This window comes from Sus scrofa, chromosome 5 (genome assembly GCF_000003025.6).
Source record: "Sus scrofa isolate TJ Tabasco breed Duroc chromosome 5, Sscrofa11.1, whole genome shotgun sequence".
In the NCBI taxonomy this organism is placed as follows: domain Eukaryota; kingdom Metazoa; phylum Chordata; class Mammalia; order Artiodactyla; family Suidae; genus Sus; species Sus scrofa.
Window position 1 is genome coordinate 17,061,101 of NC_010447.5, and position 21,028 is coordinate 17,082,128.

At 41.9% G+C, this 21,028-nt stretch overlaps 1 protein-coding gene across 5 annotated transcripts in view; it reads left to right on the forward strand.

Annotated features, from left to right (window-relative positions):
* Positions 1 to 21,028, forward strand: part of SCN8A (sodium voltage-gated channel alpha subunit 8) — a 196,364-nt gene that overhangs the window by 83,633 nt on the left and 91,703 nt on the right. For 3 of the 5 annotated variants that reach the window (XM_021091665.1, XM_003481581.4, XM_021091664.1), the window contains exons 3-6: positions 8,592 to 8,710; positions 10,866 to 10,955; positions 11,583 to 11,711; positions 13,488 to 13,579. In XM_021091665.1, the coding sequence (XP_020947324.1) occupies positions 8,592 to 8,710; positions 10,866 to 10,955; positions 11,583 to 11,711; positions 13,488 to 13,579 (430 nt within the window). Of the gene's footprint in view, positions 1 to 8,591; positions 8,711 to 10,865; positions 10,956 to 11,582; positions 11,712 to 13,237; positions 13,330 to 13,487; positions 13,580 to 21,028 lie in introns of all 5 variants that reach the window. The other 2 variants (XM_021091666.1, XM_021091667.1) reach the window with 1 other exon arrangement.

Genomic DNA, 21,028 nt, shown 5'->3' on the forward strand with positions numbered 1-21,028 from the left:
ATCTAATTCTTTTAACAATAAAGTATGTTTTATTGTAATACGACTTGCTACTTGCAGTATGGCAGATTCACTTTCATTTCTGGAGGTTTAGTATAAACTATATATTTATTTCTCCTTGAATAGAAAATAAAAGGTCTGTTTTTATACTTGATAAAAATATAAGATATAAATATTTAGAAAGGGGTGGTGATAAACTATTCTAAATGCAGTGTTCAGTACCTAAATTAATTATAAAATTTCTGCTTCACATATAAAACATCCTTAGGAAAGCCTTTATACCTACAAAACCATAGTTTTAAAATTCACTAAAGAGCCCTAGTTTCCCTCAGGATCATCGGTCCCCTTCTTGCCGACTCATCACTGTACTCATTCAGAATCCTAGCTGCCTCCTAGGTTTTTCTTCAGCCAAGGTCTAACAACTTCCGTTTCCTAACGTCTTCTTTTCCTTTTTCTCTTCTCTGTTCCCCTCACCTCAGACACACAAGCATTTGTTCGCTAACCAGGCAACAGGCATTTACTGAGCACCTGCTCTGGGCCAGGTCCCTGTAGGCGCTAATCCTCAGATAGGAAAGACCCTCAGTGGTTCCTCTAGACCCATCTTTCCGTCATGGCCAAACTAAAAGATGAGAAATTTGGAAAGTACAGAGGATGTTACTTTAAAAAATCCTGTTGCCTGTCTTCTTCTAAGGCAGGTAGGTGATTTCCTAGAGGCCCAGTCCTGGTTTTAGATCCTGGGACAGGGGCCAGTGCTTCTTTCATTCTTGCTTAGGCTTTTATGCAATGTACCCCAGGGGCTCAAATTTCTCATTCACCCGAGAATCCATCCCCCACACCAGGTTCATTCTCTGCCCTATTGCCATAGAATTGCCTCTCCATCTGGCACAATAGAAGCTGTAAAGAGGCTCTAAACTTGGCATAATTTGGTGCTCCTTGCTGCCTGACCTTTGATGGGTGGTGGTCCCTCTCCTGAGCTTTTGTGAAATGCATAGAGAATAATAACCCCTCCTTCACACATACTTCATGGGAGTATTATGAGGTTGAATGAGGAGGTTATTTAAAAGGCTTGGCATTTTCATAGAGAGGGTTGCTATAGAAACGCAGAGTACAAGTACTTCAGAGAGGGGACTTCGGGAAAGTCCTGGGCTCTTTGTTTCTTTGAGAAGCCAGAATATGGAAGAGTCTCAGTTTGGCCCTGGACCTCTTTCAGCCTCACCCCAAGTCTACCACTTCCTCTTGCTTTTGGAATTAGGCTTTCCCTGCAGTGTCAGTACTTTCCCACCAGAGCCAGTACCTTCTAGTATAGGAGGAATATTATCGCAGTGCAGTCTCACACACCAAGGTGGTGCATTGAGCATTTCCAGAATGTATATGGCTCAATACCGGCACTACTTTTCTACCATAGAGAGAGTGGTGTGACTCTGCCAGATCAAGAAAGGAAAGAATAGAAGATGAGAGGAGAGGAACTTTAAAAAAAAAAAAAGAGTCTGCCAGCAGCTGTTTATTGTGTTGAGCATTGTGTTGGAACTGTGGGAAGAAGTGTGAGATTGGTTCCTGCTCTCTAGCTTTAGGAGCAAGGGTAGAGGGGAGGGGAGGAAGAAGCTTGGAGAATAATGAAAGACACAAACTCTGAGTGTTAGTAGGAGTTCAGAAGAGGGGAGGCTCAGAGTAGTTGGAAATATATCATAGAAAAAGTGGAAGCTCAGTACCAAATTCAAAATAACGCTGACGTCTGTGGGAAAGAGGGCATGTGTTTGGAAAGAGGTGCAGAAAGGAGCAGCATTGGTAAGACATTATTTCTTAGGCTGACTGATGGGTACGTAGATGCTTGTGGTATCATCCTTCAGACCTTCTTCTTATATGCCTTACAGCTCTCATGTGGTTCATTTTTTGGTTTGCTCTTGTTTTTGTGGTGTTTTATTTTCGTTGAGGTGTGATTCACAAGTTAGAAAACCCACCATTTTAAAGTGTACAATTCATTGGCTTTTTTTTACAAGGTGGTGCAGCCATTGCCACTAATTTCACAACCTTTTCCTCACTATAAAGAGACCCATTAGCAACGACTCCTTAATCCATCCAGCCCTAGGCAGCCACTACCCCACTTTCTGTCAAGATTTGCCTATTCTGGACATTTTGTATAAATAGAAGCATACAATATGTGGCCTTTCGCATTTGAATTCTTTTATTTTAAATCTTTTCGGCCGTATCCAAGGTATGTGGAAGCTCCCCTGCTGGGAACCAAACCCATACCCCAGCAGTGACAAGAGCCACAGCAGTGACAACACCAGATCCTTAACCTGCTGTGTCACCTGGGAACTCCTTTTGTGTCTGAATTCTTTTCAAGATTTTCAAGGCTTACCCATGTTGTAGCATGTATAAGTACCTAATTTCTCTCTCTCTCTTTCTCTTTTTCTGGGCCCAGATATCTTTATTTTTCTATAAGTTGCTTAAATCAGAGTTCCCGTTGTGGTGCAGTGGCTAACGAATCCCATTAATAACCATGAGGTTGCGGGTTCGATCCCTGGCCTTGCTCACTGGGTTAAGGATCCGGTGTTGCCGTGAGCTGTGGTGTGGGTCACAGACGTGGCTCGGATCTCGAGTTGCTGTGGCTGTGGGTGTCGGCCGGCAGCTACAGCTCCGATTTGACCCCTAGCCTGGGAACCTCCATATGCCACGGGAGCGGCCCTAGAAATGGCAAAAAGACAAAAAATAAAATAAAAAGTAAAAAAAAAAATAAAAGTTGTTTAAATCATTCCGAAATTCACAATGGGTTAGGAACCACTTTTAGCTATTACTATTCTTAATTCTATTATTTGGCTCGGGACAAAGCTTATTTACAAAAAAAAAAAAAAAATTAACAGCAACACTTTATTGGGAGTTCCCTGGCAGCTCAGCAAGTTAAGGATCTGGAGTTGTCACTGCTGTGGCTGGGGTCACTGCTGTGGCACAGGTTTGATCTCTGGCCTGGAAACTACCACATGCTGCAAGCATAGCCCCCCAAAAAGGACCTTACTGGACACTTTTCAGCTAATAATATACATTTGACTCTTGAATAATGCAGGAGTTAAAGGCATGGACCCTCAGCATAGTCAAAAATGCACCTATAATTTACTGTTAGCCCTTCATAAAGGTGGGTGTTTCCCCAACACCAATGGTTCCTTCCTTAATACCTGCGATTTCTCTGTATCTGTGCTTCCACAGCCCCAGACTCAGCCGACTATGGCTCGTGTATTACCTTGGTATTTACTATTGAGAAAAAATCTGCATGTAGGTGGACCTGCGCAGTTCGAACCCATGTTGTTCAAAGGTCAACTGTGTATATATATTTTTGTGGTAAACTACACATAACACAAAAATTACTATTTTGACCATTTTTTGTGCACGACTCAGTGGTATTAAATACACCCACCATGCTGTACAACCATCGCCACTATCCATTTCCACAACGTTTTCATCGTCCCGAACAGAAAGTTATACCCATTAAACCACAACTCTCCATTCCCCCGATAAACTCAATTCTACTTTCTATGAATTTGCTACATCCAGCGGAATCATATAATATTTGTCCTTTTGTGTCTGATTTATTTCACTTAGCATAATGTCTTCCAGGTTCATCCGTGTGGTAGTATGTATCAGAATTTCAGTCCTTTTAAGACTGAATATTATTCTGTTATATGGATATAGACCACGTTTTGCTTACCTGTTTGTCTCTTGATGGGCATTTTGGTTGTTTCCATTTGTACAGTGTTTTGAATAATGCGTTTGTGAATATTCGTGTATACTTTTTTTTCTTGGCCACCCCGCGGCACATGGAGTTCCCTGGCCAGGAATTGGATCTGAGACACAGTTTCGACGTAAACTGCAATTGCGGCAACACCAGATCCTTGAACACACTGTGCTGGGCTGGGAATGGAAACCCGCATCCTTGGTGCTGCAGAGATGCTGCTGATCCCCTTGTGCCACAGTCAGAATTCCTGTGTGTGCGTGTTTTTGTGTGAACCTGTTTTCAGTTCTCCTAGCTATATAGCTAAGGTCATATGATAATTCGATGTTTAACTTTTGAGGAACTGCCAAACTGTTTTCCAGAGTAGCTGAACCATTTTGCATTCTCACTAGTACTACATGAGTGTTCCAGTTTCTTTATATTCTTGCCAACATTGTTATTTTCCATGATCTTTTTTTTTTTTTAATATTACCACCCTAGTGGACATAAAGTGGCATCTCATTGTGGTTTTATTTGCATTTCCCCAATGACTACTAATGTTGAATATCTTTTCATGTCTTACTGGCTGTTTTTGTATCTGTGCTTTGTAGAAATGTCTTTTCAAATCCTTGCCCATTTTTAACTTGGATTATTTGTCTTTTTACTGTTGAGTTGTAGGTGTTCTTTATTCTGGCTGCTAAACCCTTTTTAGATACATGTTTTGCAAATATTTTCACCCATTCTGTGGGTTGTCTTTTCACTTTCTGAGTAGTGTCATTGTTGTACAAAAGTTTTGAATTTTGATGAAGTCCACTTTATCTGTTTCTTGCTTTGGTTGCTTGTGCTTTAGAAAGTGTCACATCTATGACACTATTGCCTAGTCCAAAGACGTAAAGATTTACACCTCTGTTTTTTTCAATGAATTTGATAGTTTTAGCCATTGGTCCATTTGAGTTAATTTTCATAGAGATGGTGGGATAGAGGTTCCAATCCATTCTTTTGCATGTGGTTGTCTAGTTGTCCCAGCACCATTTATTGAACTCTTTCCCCTTTGAATTGTCTCGGCATCCTTGTTGAAAATCACTTGACCCTAAATGTATGGATTTATTTCTGGACTCTCAGTTCTGTCCTGTTGATGTGTTTGGCTATCCTTATGTTATTACCACAGTTTTGATTAGTATAGCTTTGTGGTAAGCTTTGAAATGGAAAAGTGTGAGAGTCCTCAAATCTCAAGTCTCTCAAGATTGCTTTGACTGTTTTGGTTCCCTTGAATTTATTTATTTTTTTCCCTTTTTTTTTGTCTTTTTAGGGCCACACCTGTGGCACATGGAAGTTCCTAGGCTAGGAGTCAAATTAGAGCTGCAGCTGCTGGCCTACACCACAGCCACAGCAACACAGGATCCAAGCTGCCTCTTCGACCTACACCATAGCTCATGGCAACGCCAGATCCTTAACATACTGAGCAAGGCCAGGGATCATATCTGAGTCCTCACAGATGCTAGTGAGATTTGTTTCCTCTGAGCCACGACGGGAGCTCCAGGTTCCCTTGAATTTCTATACAGATTTCAGGATCAACTTGTGAATTTCTACCCCAAAAAACAGTTAAAATTTTGATAGAGATTGCATTGAGCTATAGCAGTGTTGTCTCTCAATCCATGAGCACAATGTCTTTCCATTTATTCATTTTTTTGTTTTGTTTAATGATGTTTTATAGTTTTTAGTGTATAGGTCTTATACTTCTTTTGTTAAATTTATTCCTAGGTATTTGATTCTTTCAGATGCTCTTGTAAATAGGATTGTTTTCTTAATTTCATTTTCAGATTGTTTATTGCTAGCGTATAGAAATGCAGCTGATTTTTATATGTTGATCTTATATCTTAGAACTTCTTATGAGCTCTGATAGTTTTGTGTCTGCATACTCCTTAGGATTTTCCATTTACAAGATCATTTCATCCACAAATAGAAATAGTTTTACTTACTTAATTGCCTTGTCTAGAACCTCCAGTACAATGTTGAATGGAAGTGGTGAGAATGGAATTCTTGTCTTGTTCCTGATCTTAGGGAGAAATCTTTTAGTCTTATAACATTAAATATGATGTTAGTTGTGGATTTTTCATAGATGCCTTTGATCAGGTTAAGAAAGTTTCCTTCTATTTCTGGTTTATTGAGTGCGTTTATTATTAAAAAGCGTTGGATTTTGTCAGGTGCTTTTTCTGCACCTATTGAGATGATTATGCAGTTACTGTCCCTTATTTTTATTAATATGTTGCGTTACATTGATGGATTTTCATGTGTTAAAACCATCTTTGCATTTCCAGGATAAGTCCTACTTGGTTGTGGTGTATAATCCTTTTTTAAAATGCTGCCAGATATGGTTTGCTGGTATTTTGTTGAGGATTTTGTATCTATGTTCATGAGGGATGTTAGTTTGTAGTTTTCTTTTCTTGTGATGTCTTCGTCTGGTTTTGTATCAGGGCAGTACTGGCCTTACAGAATGAGTTGGGAAGTGTGCCCTTCTCTTCTCTTTTTTGGAAGAACTTGTGAAGAATTGGTATTAATTCTTCTTTAAACATTTGGTCGAATTCATCAGTGAGGCCATCTGGTTCTGGGCTTTTCTTTGTGGGGATTCATGTTTTTAATGCAAGGTGCAGAAGAGTATTTATAGTACAATCCCATTTGAGAGAGAGAGAGTGTGTGTGTCTTTTTAGGGCTATATTTATGTGCTTATACTTACACAGAAAAGTTTTCAAAAGATACACAAGAAAAGACATACAAGTAGCAAAGTTTATCTTTGGGTAAGAGATGAAACTTGTCTTCTCTCTTTTTTATACTTGTGGCCATGTATTGATTTAAATTAAAAAACAAAACAAAAACAAAAACCTACTTAAAACGGCTAGCATTTGTTTACTTTTTTACCCACACAGTGAGATACTGTGTACTTGCCCCTGGCCTTGTATCCTCAGGAACTCAGTCTCCTAGGCCCCTCCATCTCTCTCCAGCTTCATGGTCTGCTGCTCCCCCCCGCCCCCCACCCCAATTTTATCCTCCATCAACACTGAATTACTTGTCAATTCCCTGAACACACCCACAGTTAATGTGCCACATCCTTTTGTAAACCCTGTGTTGTTCCCTTTCCTTGCCAACCCTTCCCCCTTAATCTGCCCAGTTAATATCTCTTAATCTCTACTTATCCTTTATTTTTTTAATTTTTTAATTTTATTTTTTGCTTTTTTAGGGCTATACCCATGGCATGTGGAGGTTCCCAGGCTAGGGGTCCATTTGGAGCCACAGCTGCCAGCCTACACCACAGCCACAGCAACATGGGATCCACACCATAGCTCACAGCAACACTGGATCCTTAACCCACCAAGCGAGGCCAGGGATCGATCCCGCAACCTCATGGCTCCTAGTCAGATTCGTTTGCGCTGCGCCACGATGGGAACTCCTCTACTTATCCTTTAAAACCCCTTCTTGAATATTTAGTTACCTTCCTTTATCAGCAGCCCCCAGGTCACTCTCCTCCTGTGCATTCCCCACCCAAGGAGAAAAAAATCTCTCCCTCCTGCTGCCCTCATACATTACGCATATTTTTGTTATTGAACTTCGTATTTACCCTGCATTGTAATTATTAGTTCACGTATATGTCTTCCCTAAAAAGTACAGTTTTATTCCATCTTGTGTCCCAGGAGCTTAGCACAATGCTTGGCACATAACAGATGCTCAAATATGTTTTAATTGAATTGAATTCATGAGACAAGAAAAGGCATTCCATGTAGCATGAGCAGTGTGAGCAAAGGCCAAAGTTTGAAGGACTGTCACTTGCGCTAGTTTGTCAAGACAGGAGGATTCATGTTACGAATCATAGTTGAATGATTTTGGCAAAATTGATAATGGAAGCTCCTAAAAGTCAGGCAGAGTAGACTTGGTAGGTAAACCTTGGAATGAAGAACTCTTCTCACCTCCTTCAAGTCTTCGCTCCAGTCTCTCTTCTCAGTAGGTTTATCCCCCACCACCTCCCTTAAAACCGTCCTCTCTCCCTTCACCGTCCCCGGACCCCAGCTGTCTAGGACTCCCTTTCCCGGATCATCCTCCTTTTCCCACCACATGCCTCACATTCTGCGTAATTTACTTACTTATTATGTTTATTTACTTATTTATTTTTATTTTTCATTGTTTTGCTTTTTAGGGCCACATCCAACGGCATAAGGAAGTGCCCTGGCTAGGGGTCATATCGGAGCTACAGCTCCCGGCCTACACCACGGCCACAGCAACGCGGGATCCGGGATCCGAGCTGAGTTTGCAGCCTACATCACAGCTCATGGCAACAACGGATCCTTAACCCACTAAGCGAGGCCAGGGAGCGAACGCGCATCTTCATGGATCCTAGTCAGGTTTGTTAACCACTGAGCCACGAAGGGAACTCCTGGTTTTTATTTATTGTCTGTCTCCCCTTTTAGAATAAAAGGCTCTCACACTAGGGTAGCCTTGTTCACTGATATTTTCCCAGCACCTAGAACATTGCCTGGCACATAGTAGGCACTCAGTAAACATTTGTCAAATAAATGAATCCTAAACTAATAAATTTCAGCATCTTATCCAGAGCTGGCAGGGATAGCTTAGGTATAATCAAATGGCTTGTTTCTGAAAGAAAAGTTTCTGTAAAACTGCTGCAGTAGTGTCATCCGTTTGTAATAGAATCTGAGGCTGGGTGGGGGAGGGTGATGAGGGAAAGAAAAATATGTTGATTCTGGTTTCTTGCCTTCGACACCAAATTGGGGAATAAAACTTAGAAGTATATCTGAGCTGATTTTATTTCTCGCCTAGAAACATGTTGTTGCATATGGTGATTAATTTCCATGCTTTAATAATTTCTCTCTTTCTTTTTCCACAGACCTTTGTAGTATTAAACAGAGGGAAAACTCTCTTCAGATTTAGTGCCACGCCTGCCTTGTACATTTTAAGTCCTTTTAACCTGATAAGAAGAATAGCTATTAAAATTTTGATACATTCATATCCTTTTCTGCAAATGTGGATGAGTGCAGCAGTTGCATGGTTGCTGGTGTGTGTTTCTGAATGTTGACAACTTAATCGTGTATTAAGTATGTTACCAATAGTGTAGTGGACTATCCCACCAGTCAGGAGATTTAAGAGTGAACTTCTGCTGACTCCTGAGCTGAACTTCGGCAAATTATTTTTTCTTAGGATGATATCAGGGGAGTCTGGAATTTTGTGGGTATCATTAAGAGGGACAAATTAAGGTGGTAACCTTTTACTGAAATCTTGCTTTTTAAAGCACTCAGACTTTAGTAATTTCATAGTGAGTTAGGTTATTCAGTTTTTTAAACATATTAAAATCCTTTTTAGTATTTTTGAAATGCTGCTTCTTGAGTTACAAATAATTGAATAAATGTTTTAGTGATCTGCCTTCAGTATTTGTGATTTCGTGAACAGTGAGCTTAGGAAGTATCTAAGACAGTGTCTCAGACTAAATGGCCCCCCTTGGTACAGAGTCTTAGATCTTTTTTTTTTTTTTTTTTTTTTTAAATGGCCTCACCCATGGCATATGGAAGTTCCTGGGCCAGGGATTTAATCCAGGCCTCAGCTGTGACCCAAGCTGCAAGCTGAGGCAGGACTAGTTCCTTTAATCCACTGTGTCAGGTCAAGGATCAGCCCATGTCTCTGCAGTGACCCAGGCCGCTGCAGTTGGATTTTTAACCCACTGTGCCACAGTGGGAACTCCCAGAGGCTTAGATCTTGATTGCAGGATTGATATGAATCTTTTTTGGTATTTTTGCTCCCATTAAACAAAAAATGCCAATTTATTCATGTGGTTTGACTTCTATATGTCTTATTAATATAGGAGAGCATAAGACAGATTAAAAATTATGTGGTGGGTTTAGCAACTTTGCATAGTGACTTTAAACTTTCATGGTCGATATTTAATTTGACAGTCCTTAGTCCCGTGCTTCAAAGAGTTTTGTGTCCTTCAAGTAGAAGGAAGAAACCAGCAGTTGCTACTTCATAAATAGGCGTGACAAGCATTTTCATATTTTATTAATGCTAGGAATTTAGCAACCTGATCTGAAATCTGTGATTTACAAGTAATGTAATTCTGACATCTAAAAGTTTATAAGGAAATAAATAATGCACAATGAACTTCTTCCCTTTTTGTTGGATCAGAAGATGGTGTGTTTTTTCCCTCTTCTAACCAGAACACGTTATTATTTCCTGAAGAGAAATCCAGCTATAGTAAGAAGAAAATCCAGCTATGAGAGGTATTTTCTCTTTTTAAAACTCCACTAGTCAAATAAAGATGGTGGATGCCATTAGCAAGAGAGAGTGAGTTAGCAGCAAATGAGATATGGTTTCTGTGCTTGTGATGGTGACACTGTGAGTCTGAGAACTCATGCTGACCTAAAGCAGTTTAATTTTTCTCAGTAGATAAGAACTAACAGCTGAGAAAGATCCTAGGTGGAATTGAAATGGCAACAAAATGGTTTGCTACTCTTCATCATTCCCAGGCATGTTCAGAATGATCAGCTGAAATTGCCTCGTTACCAAAGTCTTAGGACTATGATGATGCAGATGTCTTCGAAATCCTTACCCAAGGTACCACAACTGGTTTCCCAGATGGGACAGATCCAGCACACATTGGCCGTTGCCTTGCCTGATAAAGGCAGTCGGCTCTTTGGAGGACTAGTGAAAGTAAATTGTTGGTGACATGCACATTTCCACATAACTGGTTGTGCAAGATAATGAACAATAAATGACTACTGAATAATATAAATTAGATTTCATCTGTTTTCTCACCTGATGACTTTGGCAGTCTGGTTATCAGGCAGAGAGGTATTTAGAGGCATAAGTGGTAAGAAGGAGAAATGTTTTATCCAAAAGGAGAACAACAGCCACAGCCCTTCTGAAAGAGAGTGGTCATCCTGCTGTGTCCAGGCACATTCTTTGGCCGGGTGTGGGGACATATGGTGGCGTTGTGTGTTCATGGTGGCGGCCACAGTTTTCATTATCACCTCGCCTTTTCCTCCTCTCTGTGCTTGATCTCCTTTCAGGTTACTGATTTAATTCTTGCGATACCCAATGTGAAATGTGTTTGCTTCTTGAGGATAAAAACAAGCCAGATTTTGTGTATTCTCCCTTGACTCTTTTCTACAGTATTTAGCATGATCATTATGTGCACTATTTTGACCAACTGTGTATTCATGACTTTTAGTAACCCTCCTGACTGGTCGAAGAATGTGGAGTAAGTAGCTCTTTTATTTATTTTTCTGCTCGCTTGTTTTTACTGTTTTTAGTCACTGAATCTTGTTTGCACAGCTTACCCATTAAGGAAGAAAACTATTGCCCCCTTTTCATGTCACAGAGATGTGGCATTTAAGAAATATCCTTAGACATCAGCTCTAGAAAGAGAAAGTGTGCCCTGGAAGTTACCACCCTCACCTCTGCCCTTTTCTGAGTTAACCAGGGCCTGTGACTTGTGGCCCCATCACCTCCTCGTACCCTCAGTTCCTAACCATACCGCCTTCTTCCCCAGCATGAGCTTTCCCTTGCTTTTGGACTTGTCGAAGTTAACATTAGCCCAGGGGCCTCTTTGGCTGCTTCAAAATGATCATGTGCTCAGTGGCAGTAGAATTATTAATTTCTTTGCAATACCCTTCAGGGCCCAATGCAACATTGCAGAGCTCTTGGTGTGTGCGTTCCAGTGAGTTTCATTCACCACATCCTTTTCTCTTCCTCACTTCCTTTCTGCTGCATCCTTCCCATTTTGTCTGTGTTAGAGCTGAAGCCACACATCAGCGTTGTCTTAAAAGATTCATTTGAAGTTTCTGTCTGATCAGAAATTACCTCAAGCTGTCTATTTCTTTGACAGGTACACGTTCACAGGGATTTATACATTTGAATCACTAGTGAAAATCATTGCAAGAGGTTTCTGCATAGATGGCTTTACGTTTTTACGGGATCCATGGAACTGGTTAGATTTCAGTGTCATCATGATGGCGTAAGTTCTCTGCTTACATGATTGGTGTCCTGGGTGTGATTGTATGTGTGTGGTTGGACTCTTGGGTGTGTTCGTAAGTGTGAGTTTGTGGACATAGTGGTATGAGGAATTCATGAATAACCAAATAAGGTGGTATGGACTTAGGTCTGTGATTCTTGCTTATGAGGGCTTCTTATGGTTCAGGCAGTGACAGCATGTATGTATGGGGGAAGGTGAGCAGAGGTTTTATAGCTGGGACAGAAAGTAGGAAGTGATTTCCCATTTCCTCATATTTTATTCTCCCTTGTAACACTGACCAAAGTTTGCACAGTTATCACTAGGGGGCCCAGTGAAGAATTCAGATTTTTTAGATACAAACCTTAGGCTGGAAATCTATTTCCTAGGTATGTTATATCACATGATTTCATGAGGCTGTCCAAATGTTTCAGATTTCAAAGTCAAAACATGATCCAAGTGTCCAGTCTGTTCACTTGGTAAAGAATTACTGACCAGATCCTCAAACTATTATTATCAGAGAGCAGCGTAACGCCACTTTGGTATCCGAGCTACTCTCGATAATTTGTGTTGATTTGACAGTGAAAATGTATCTCTTTGGAAAGCTTAACTGGTGATAGAAGAGTTATAGCAGACTTTATTTTTATTTTCAAGTTGGGAAAGTGCTTTGTGGCTTGGTAGAGGGTAACAGTATAAATCATGTGTGTGTGCGCGATGTGTAAGATTGAGTGCAATATGTATAAGATTGTGTAAATGGATGAGTCTGAGCATCAGATAGATGTATTTCAACTATAGAATGTGAATGAGTGCTATGCATTGAATATCTGAAACTGGAACTTTGACTTCCTGTTATATTAAAGTTATTTCTAGCTTTCTAGCACTGTGACACATTGGTGTTCACTTATTTGAGCTGGTGATTAAATGAGCACTTAACACAATATTTGCTCTGATCCCACGATCTGGATTTTTCCTGAGCCCTGCTTTTTGTATGTCCTGGGCTGAAATTTCATCTGCAGGCATAACTGCAAAGATATGCGTACAACTCCTGTCCCAGTCATCTATGCAGACAATTTGGGCATTTTTGCCATTGTCAACCAGGGAGTTATTTTAATGTAGATTTGTTTTTATGGGGTTCCTGCTGCAGAAATTTGTCTCCTGCCCCTAAGAAATTGTTCTCAAAACTTGGAGACATAAGCCTTTGATACCTCCTGGCCTGCCTTTTCACTAAAGCAAGGGAATGGATGAGAGTAGTCATTCTGGTTGGGATCTGCACATCACGATGCTGAGTAAGAGAGAAAGCCCAGGAACCTTCTGGTGGTATCACTTCTTTCAAATATACTTTTGACTTCTCCTTGTCCAAATGAAAACAAAACAAAACAAAACAGTATTCCCTAAATGTTTATATTTTGAAACTTTTCTTTTTTAAGGAAAAAAGTGAAATCATAACTTGTATGTCAGACCCTTTCTTACCCCCATTCTCAAACCCTCGCCCAGTGGTACCATTACAAGTTAACTTTGGTTTGATTCTGCAGGTATATAACAGAGTTTGTAAACCTAGGCAATGTTTCAGCTCTACGCACTTTCAGGGTACTGAGGGCTTTGAAAACTATTTCGGTAATCCCAGGTAAGATGGCCCGGGGTTGGTGTTAGGTGTTGGGTTAGGGCCCTGACGTGACGTATTGTACTTTTTGTTTTGCTGTGGTTTTGTGTTTTTTTCCTTTGGTGTTCGTGTTTGTGTCCGTGTTTGTCATTTGTGTCTGTGCGTGACCTCCCTTACTGCAGATATGTGACAGAGTTTGTGGACCTGGGCAATGTCTCAGCGCTGAGAACATTCAGGGTTCTCCGAGCTTTGAAAACTATCTCTGTAATTCCAGGTGAGAAAATTTAAACGCAAGACTGACTTCGCCTCATCTCCTCGTTCCCCTCCATTCATTTTGTCCACCATATTCTGAGCGGCGTCAGCACAGCTGATATGGCCTTGCATTCCGCATGTTTTTTTTCCTGGGAGACGTTCTCTGGAATGGCTCTTTGGTCCTTAGGCACTTTTTCTGACGGTGCTTGCTAGGCATGCAGCCCTCATTCCATCCATGCTTTGAAAAAGCACGTGCTTAAGAATCACTTGGATTTTACAATGTCTGAAAAAATGGTCACCGAGCTAGCTGTCTCTCTGAACATAAATCATTTGCTTCCTGGCCTCATGGAATTACAGTAATCTTAACATTCGCCATCATGCCACTGCTTGTGATTTCTAGGCTTCCTATAGCATGGTTTGCTGATGGGATGTTATTCGAAGAATTGTACTTTTATTGTTATTGTGTTAATGGAATTATTTAATCACAGAAGAGACCTTACTAGGTAAGGTCAACTAGTCCACTATTCCAGACAAATTTCAGAGCCTTGGTGTTAGTGACCTGAACTTTAATACTCACTGAGTATCAACGTTCTATTGCTCTCTGTTGGATTAGAATAAGAACCAGTAGACATCTACTACATGTAGATTCAGAGACCGTTCTCAAGCATAAATCCCAATGAAAGCTTATGCAGGTGCCATTTAAAAAAGAATCAAAGGTAAGATGCAACTAAACGCATGGGCAGACAAAACGTACAAAACCTTTAGATGAAAAGAAAGGAATTTGTGGGTGGTTGAGAGAGAGTTGATGGACAGTCCCTTTAAAATTTTTCCTTTTTCTTCTTGATTCTGGTTGGTAACCTTTTGAAGGTTTTGGATCATTTTGAGAATCAGTGAAAGTTCACAGACCCCACCCCACCCCCCACCCCTAAGCCCACCTATGGCCCTCAGGTGGGGAGCCGTTAATTGACTCAGATCTTTGCCACCGGCTAATACTTACCTATTTTTCTAAAGACCAGTCTTGAAATCTGGAAGAAAAGATATTTTAGTGAGTCTGCCCACTAAAATATCATTGCTGGGAATGTGGCAGAAGTCGGGACTGTGTTGCTGGATTGGACTTTGGTTGTGTTCAGAAGTGTTCAGGGAAGACTCCCAAGAGACCAGCTTTCCGTTACAGTTTTTGTAGAAACAGGGACATGAAGAACAGAGGCATCCTATTCCCGGCATCACATGGCTCTTCCCTTTGTGGCTGAACCAGAAATACTCCTCTTTTCCCCTTGTCAACATTATCTGGATTATCTGCTACAGAGAGAGGGAAAAACAGGGAGAACCCCAGAGGGGGCAGACTCTGTTGACACGTTTGGGCCATGAAGAGGGCCAGTAAATTATGGCCCTATCCAACAAGAATTCCTTTATTTTTAGCAGTAGTAGCTTATACCTTATCAACCAGAAGGTAGGTGTCAGAGTATATTCTTCTTGGCAAAAACACTGTACCCCTGACTTAGCAAGATTTAGTTCCAAGCTGTTTTAAATCCATCTGACCGAAAACCCAGCTCGTTCTCCAGGCGGCTTCATGAAGTTTGTTCATGGAAGCCTAACCCTAAGGCAGGGCCTGTCTTTTTTTTTTTTTTTTTTTAAGACAGCTGGAACACCAAATCTTTACTTTCATTTTTCCTTTGGTCTCTTTCCTCCTCTGGCCTCTTTTAAATATGATCCCATGTTTTCTGCTCACTTCCCCCAGCGTACTCTGCAAGGCATCTGTCTCTTTATGTGCTTGTGATCTCAGAACTTCTCTTCCAGAATTAAATTGGAAAGCTGCGTTCTGCTCACTAACTAGGGCAGCAGATGCTATCTCTGGTATAGCTCTTAGCTTCTGTCTCTGTCTCTACTCTGTGATTAACTTCTGACCACAGCATTTCTGCAAGATACCTCGTGCCTGACGTCACATTAGTTATCCTGAATACTCTCGTTTTATAGATACATATCAATATCTGATTTTCTATTATATATGTAAATATAGATTTATAAGCACAATGCATGGCCCGTAGCGGTCCTCCATAAGTGATTTCGGCAGAAGCAATTATTATTGCAAAGAAGAAACCTAAGCCCAAAGAGAGGGTTTGTATGAAGATTTGAACATCAACTTAACAGTTGGAAATAGAATCCTGGATTCCTGTTTTTAGAAGCACTCCCCCCAGTTGAGCTGGCTTTGGGAGGCTTTGAAAAATAAATTTAAAGGATAATAAAGCCAATAGTAGATCACTGTTAGTGATGATATAATGGGTACTTGAATTCAAGTGTGACTTTCAATCCCAAGTCCTTTTGCTTCTCCTTCTGCTCGTAGAGGACTATTGCCCTCTTCCCACCTGCCTGTTACCCTGGTCTCCTTCCAGGAGGGAACACCAGGATGTGAGTCAGTAGACCTGGGCCGGCTCTTCATTGGAAATCTGAGTTATTTTGTCTCCACTGTGACAGAGCTGGGCCACACTTCCCTCTGAGTAAAAGCCACTGCTTTGCATACCAAGTTTTCTCAGAGGCTACTTCAAGAGAAGTGAACAGTTCACTTCAAGAGAGAATCGTTGTTCTCTTGGCCTTCTCCTGTTCCCAGTTTGTTGTTGTTGTGGTTTGGGGCTGAACCTGTGGCATGCGGAAGTTCCTGGGCCTGGGATCGAACCCATGCCACAGCAGCAATCCGGAGCCTCGGCAGTGACAGTGCCAGATATGTAACCCACCGAGCCCCACGGGAACGCCATCCTGTTTCCAGGTGATTACAGGCTTTTGCCAAAGCTGTCAAAAACAGGCGTGAGAGCAACCGCAGAACTGACCTGGGACCTGCAAGATCTCACCGAGCTCAACTCCCTTTATGAGAGTTTCCCTTTTAGCACTTGCCCTGCTCACCTGGGCAGGTGCTCTCCTCCCTCTTAGCACCTTTGATAGATATTCTGAATGCGTTAGGGCAGCCAGGATTCCCTGAGGGTGGAGGGTACCTTGGTCGGTTAGCTCCAGCCTTTTGTGTAAGAGATGCTTTGATTTAGTGCCTTCTTAGAAAAGATCAAACCGAATGCTGGCCTTTTCAGTTCGCTAACTCAGGACCTGGATACCTATCCTTCATGGTTTCCCTTTTGCTTCAGGGGAGTCGAGTTGAAGAACAGAGACGCACAAACTGTGCTAAAGAGTCACTTACAGGAAAAGACCCTTTTATAATTTTCTTTGGTCCAGAACTTGTTGGATTCAACTTGGCATTGAAGTAGAAAGTCATATGTCTTAAGACTTGGTTTTTACTCTGTGTTTATCTAGGTACAGCAATGAACTTCTAAGTGACTCTGTCAGACATTTCATCCTCTGAGAACTTTGACCATGTGCCCCAGAGACAGGGTGACCATCTCAAAGCAGGCGTCTCACGGTTGTCCTAGAGAGTAGTACTTAATGGCGTAAATAAAACCAGTTGGCAGGGCCTCTCTGCCCGTCCCGTTTCATTTCCGTCGTCCTACCCATGGCCCCAAAGCACTACTTCGGTACGTCGTTTTGCTGGCTCTATAGCTGTGGTTTCTGGTTTTATCTTGGATTCATTTCTTTGCTTTCATTTCTGTCACCTTCCTCTCTTTCCTTGTGGTATCAGATAAGAAGCAGGGAAAACAAGAAGCCTTTCCCCCTTCCCACAAAGGGAATATTTACAAAGAAAGCATTTTCTTTCAGTGTGTCCATTGTGAATGTGGCAATTTCTGCCGAATAGCGAAGGGCGATAGAAAGTGTTGTAAAACTATATTCAGGCTCACTGTTTTCTTTTAAAATATTTCTGGTTATTAACCCAGTTGTATTTCTCCTTTTCCGCGTTGCTTCTCAGAAAAGACAGCTGCAGTTGACCACAGTGGCGGAGCTAAGTGGAGCAACACTGGAGACTCACAGGATCCCAGTGACCCACCTCTGAGAGCTAGTTAGTTTTGGTCATCCTTTGTGACACGAACCTGGTCTTGAGTAATAAATTGATGGCCCCCAAGTCTCTATCACATTACTCTTGATCTAAAGACCCTCCAAGAACTATCACTGTGGGGATTGAATCTGCAGCAGGAGTTGATTTGGCATGACTTTCCTTCCCCTAGGACCGGTCTGGATCAAGCCAGACTGAGATGGAAGCTGTTCTTTCCCTGTTGTGAGAACGCCTTGTTAATGCTGTGGAGGCCTGTTCTGATGTTAATTTTGTAAGAGAAGTAGCTGATGTTGCTTCAAACCACTTTGATTCTCAACCTGAGCCACAAACTAGGAAAGACAAACATACTTTATGTATGATCTGGCGTCAGCATGGGGGAAGGTGTTGATCCCAGTATGCGTGGCCGATTCTCTGGACTTAGCACATAAGCAGACTTTGTTCATTTCTTCAAGGGATTGCTGGGCAGCATGAACGGTGACAGGAGGCTCAGAGGTGCCTTTGGACACAGAGTGGGGTAAAATTCCGTGGCAGCGGCTTCCCTTGCTTCTCAAAATTCCTTAAGCGTCTGATTTCCTCTCTGTAGCTGACCTTTCTGTGCATTGGGTCGCACTGGCTTTTCTTGTTCTGTAATAAAGATATCAACTGCTTCTGCTCAGGCGCATCCCAGTGCTAGTTCGTGTTAGCCGTTTCCAAGAGTTCTCGCTGTCCAATTTGCCCCCACGTGGCTTCTGTCGCACACTCTGTTGTGTAGGAGTCGTATGAAGGAGCATTCTGCTGCGTTTTGGATGATGGTTTTCCTTGCTTGTTCTGGTATGCGGTGTTGTGAACCAGCAGAGGAAGTAAGACAGCTTATCCTCACAGCCGGAGCAGTGGCATTCTCCATTCTTGCGTGCATCGGGTCAGGAATTCTACCAGCTACTTCTTACTTTTTTTGACCTGTGTTGCTGGTAGCAGGGGGAGCGCTTTTGCCTGGCTGCATTCACATACTAGTCTGTGGCAGCCACTGCTGGCAAGACTGCGAAGGTTGAGCTTAAGCAAAGTGTCGATGGCGTCATCCCCATAAATTGGCATTGATGTCTGCAAATACGGTCCTTGGCAATTATCAACCCTAACGGAAGGAAGAAGAGTCTGGGCGGAGACCTGTGTATCATTCAGTGGCCATTTACATTTCACGCTGCTGAGTAATTGTGTGTCTGCCCTCACGTGCAGACATTGTTACGTCACCTTTCTTCTTCCCGTGCTCTCTTCTCATTTTCTCCCAACAATCCAGAAGAGGATCTTGGAGAGTGAACTTTTTGGATGCCCATAGTTTGTGTTATTTAGTGATTATTTTTGCTTAATTAAGATTTGTTTCGGAGTTCCTATCGTGACTCAGCAGAGACGAATCTGACTAGTATCCATGAGGACACAGGTTCAATCCCTGGCTTTGTTCAGTGAGTTAAGGATCCAGTGTTGCCGTGAGCTGTGGTGTAGATCACAGCTCGGATCTGGCCTTGCTGTGGCTGTGGCGTAGGCCAGTGAATATAGCTCTGATTCGACCCCTAGCCTGGGAACCTCCATGTGCCATGGATGTGGCCCTAAAAACAAACAAACAAACAAACAAACAAAAGATTTGTTTCTTTGCCTGTGAAATATAAGCATCCAAATACCATACCCAATTTAAGTTTCTACTTTAAACTTCTTGAAAGCTGAAAGAACTCCACCAAGATTTAAGCCTCTGACTTCAAAGCAAAACACTTGAGGTTTTTTTCCCTAGCATTCTGGACTCATATTTACCGATTTCTTCAGCAACAATGACCTCTAATTTCTGGAGGTGTTAAACCAGCTGATTGTGCATGTTAAAAGTGAGCAGTTCCACATATGTTTGGTGTATTTGTTGAGCATCCCTGGTTGCAAGTAAAAAGATACAGGAGTGCTTCAGGGAAAGCTAAGGGCTGGAATGCCTTGGGGCTTCTGGAAGCCAGTGAAACCAGAATGCAGATCCATAAAGCCCCAGGCACCAGGAAGTGCCTCATCTTCATCTTTCTCCTCTCCATACATCTGTTTCCTTTTTCCATCTCTTAGCATGCTGTCTTTATCTCTCAGACATATCCTAATATAATGATAAGATTTGGCTACCGCTTAGCTCCCAATTTTATGTATTATCATTCCCACCACGTGAAAAGATTACTGGACAGTCTTCTGTCCTATACCACATTCCTAGAGAAGAGGCTCTGTATTTAGGTCAGATGTCCATCCTGACATTCCTACAAACAAGGCTGTGGGGAGCCCCCCCCACCCCACCCCCCGCTTATGGAACAAATGATAGTTTGAGCTCATAGTCTGGCATGTCCAGTTATATCAGTTTGGAATGGTCCAGAGAGTTCCCAGGCCAGGAAAATCAGATTAGACTTAAAATTGTATGCTTTTTAAGAATTAATATCACAAATGTATTGGTTTGACGATTTTTTAGTATTTTCCTCTTGTTACTGGTAGAAATAACAGCTCCTTTCTCAGGTCATTAAAATGGAAATGGAAAGGGCCTTGAACTGTCGTCCAGTGTTCAGATAGGCGATTGTCTGAACCAGTCAGGAGAGATGGCTGCATAAGCTCTTCATAAACAAGTCCGGGAGAAGAAACTGTGCACCCATTCTTCAGTGAATATTCAACTACTCTTTAAAAAAAAAAATCTCTCTTGAACTTTGGAAACAGAACTGTGTAGTTTTAGGAGCTCAGAACTGACTTGTCTACCCAATATACACCTGCCTCCAGCCAGCCAAATATAGGGAAGGACTTTTCTATTCCTTAGCACCATATGAAATTCAGTTCCATCACACTGGAGCAGTTTTTCCTTCTTTATAGCTGCCTTTTGTTTTATACCACCAATATACCTCCTTACCTGGCTGTGTGATTATGCTACAATTTCCTAGGACTTTAGGCATAAAATATTGAAATTGCAACTATTTAATCACGAAGGAATAAATATCTCTCTGCCCTGTTGTGAAGGACTTCTAGAGATGATTCTTCAGCTTCTCCACTGCCCACTGCCAACTACTCCTGTGTGTATCCACATTCTGTGTGTGAGAAAATGAGCCTGGGAGGTGACCTTAAATTTGTTCCGAAATGCAGTGGGTCATAAATAGCAGCTAAGCTGGGACCAGAATTCCTGATTTCTGATTCCCTGTCTGGTGCTCTTTCTGCACAGCCCTATGAGGAGAAAAGCAATCACTAGAAGTGCCTTGTGTCCTCAAGCCCAGGCAGGCTCTTCCTAATCCCTTTGGGACCATGGTCTCCACGGAAGGCCCACCCTGTGAGAAACATAGGCCTCTGCATACTGTCATGCTTAATCCTCACCATAGCCCTGTGATAGTCGACTATAATTATCCCCATCTTAAAGATGAAAAAGCTGGGAGTTCCCATCATGGCTCGAATCTGACTAGTTTCCATGAGGACGCAGGTTTGATTCCTGGCCTCACGTAGTGGGTTAAAGATCCAGCTTTGCCATGAACTGTGGTGGAGGTCGAAGATGCAGCTCAGGTCCTGCATCGCTGTGGCTGTGGTGTAGGC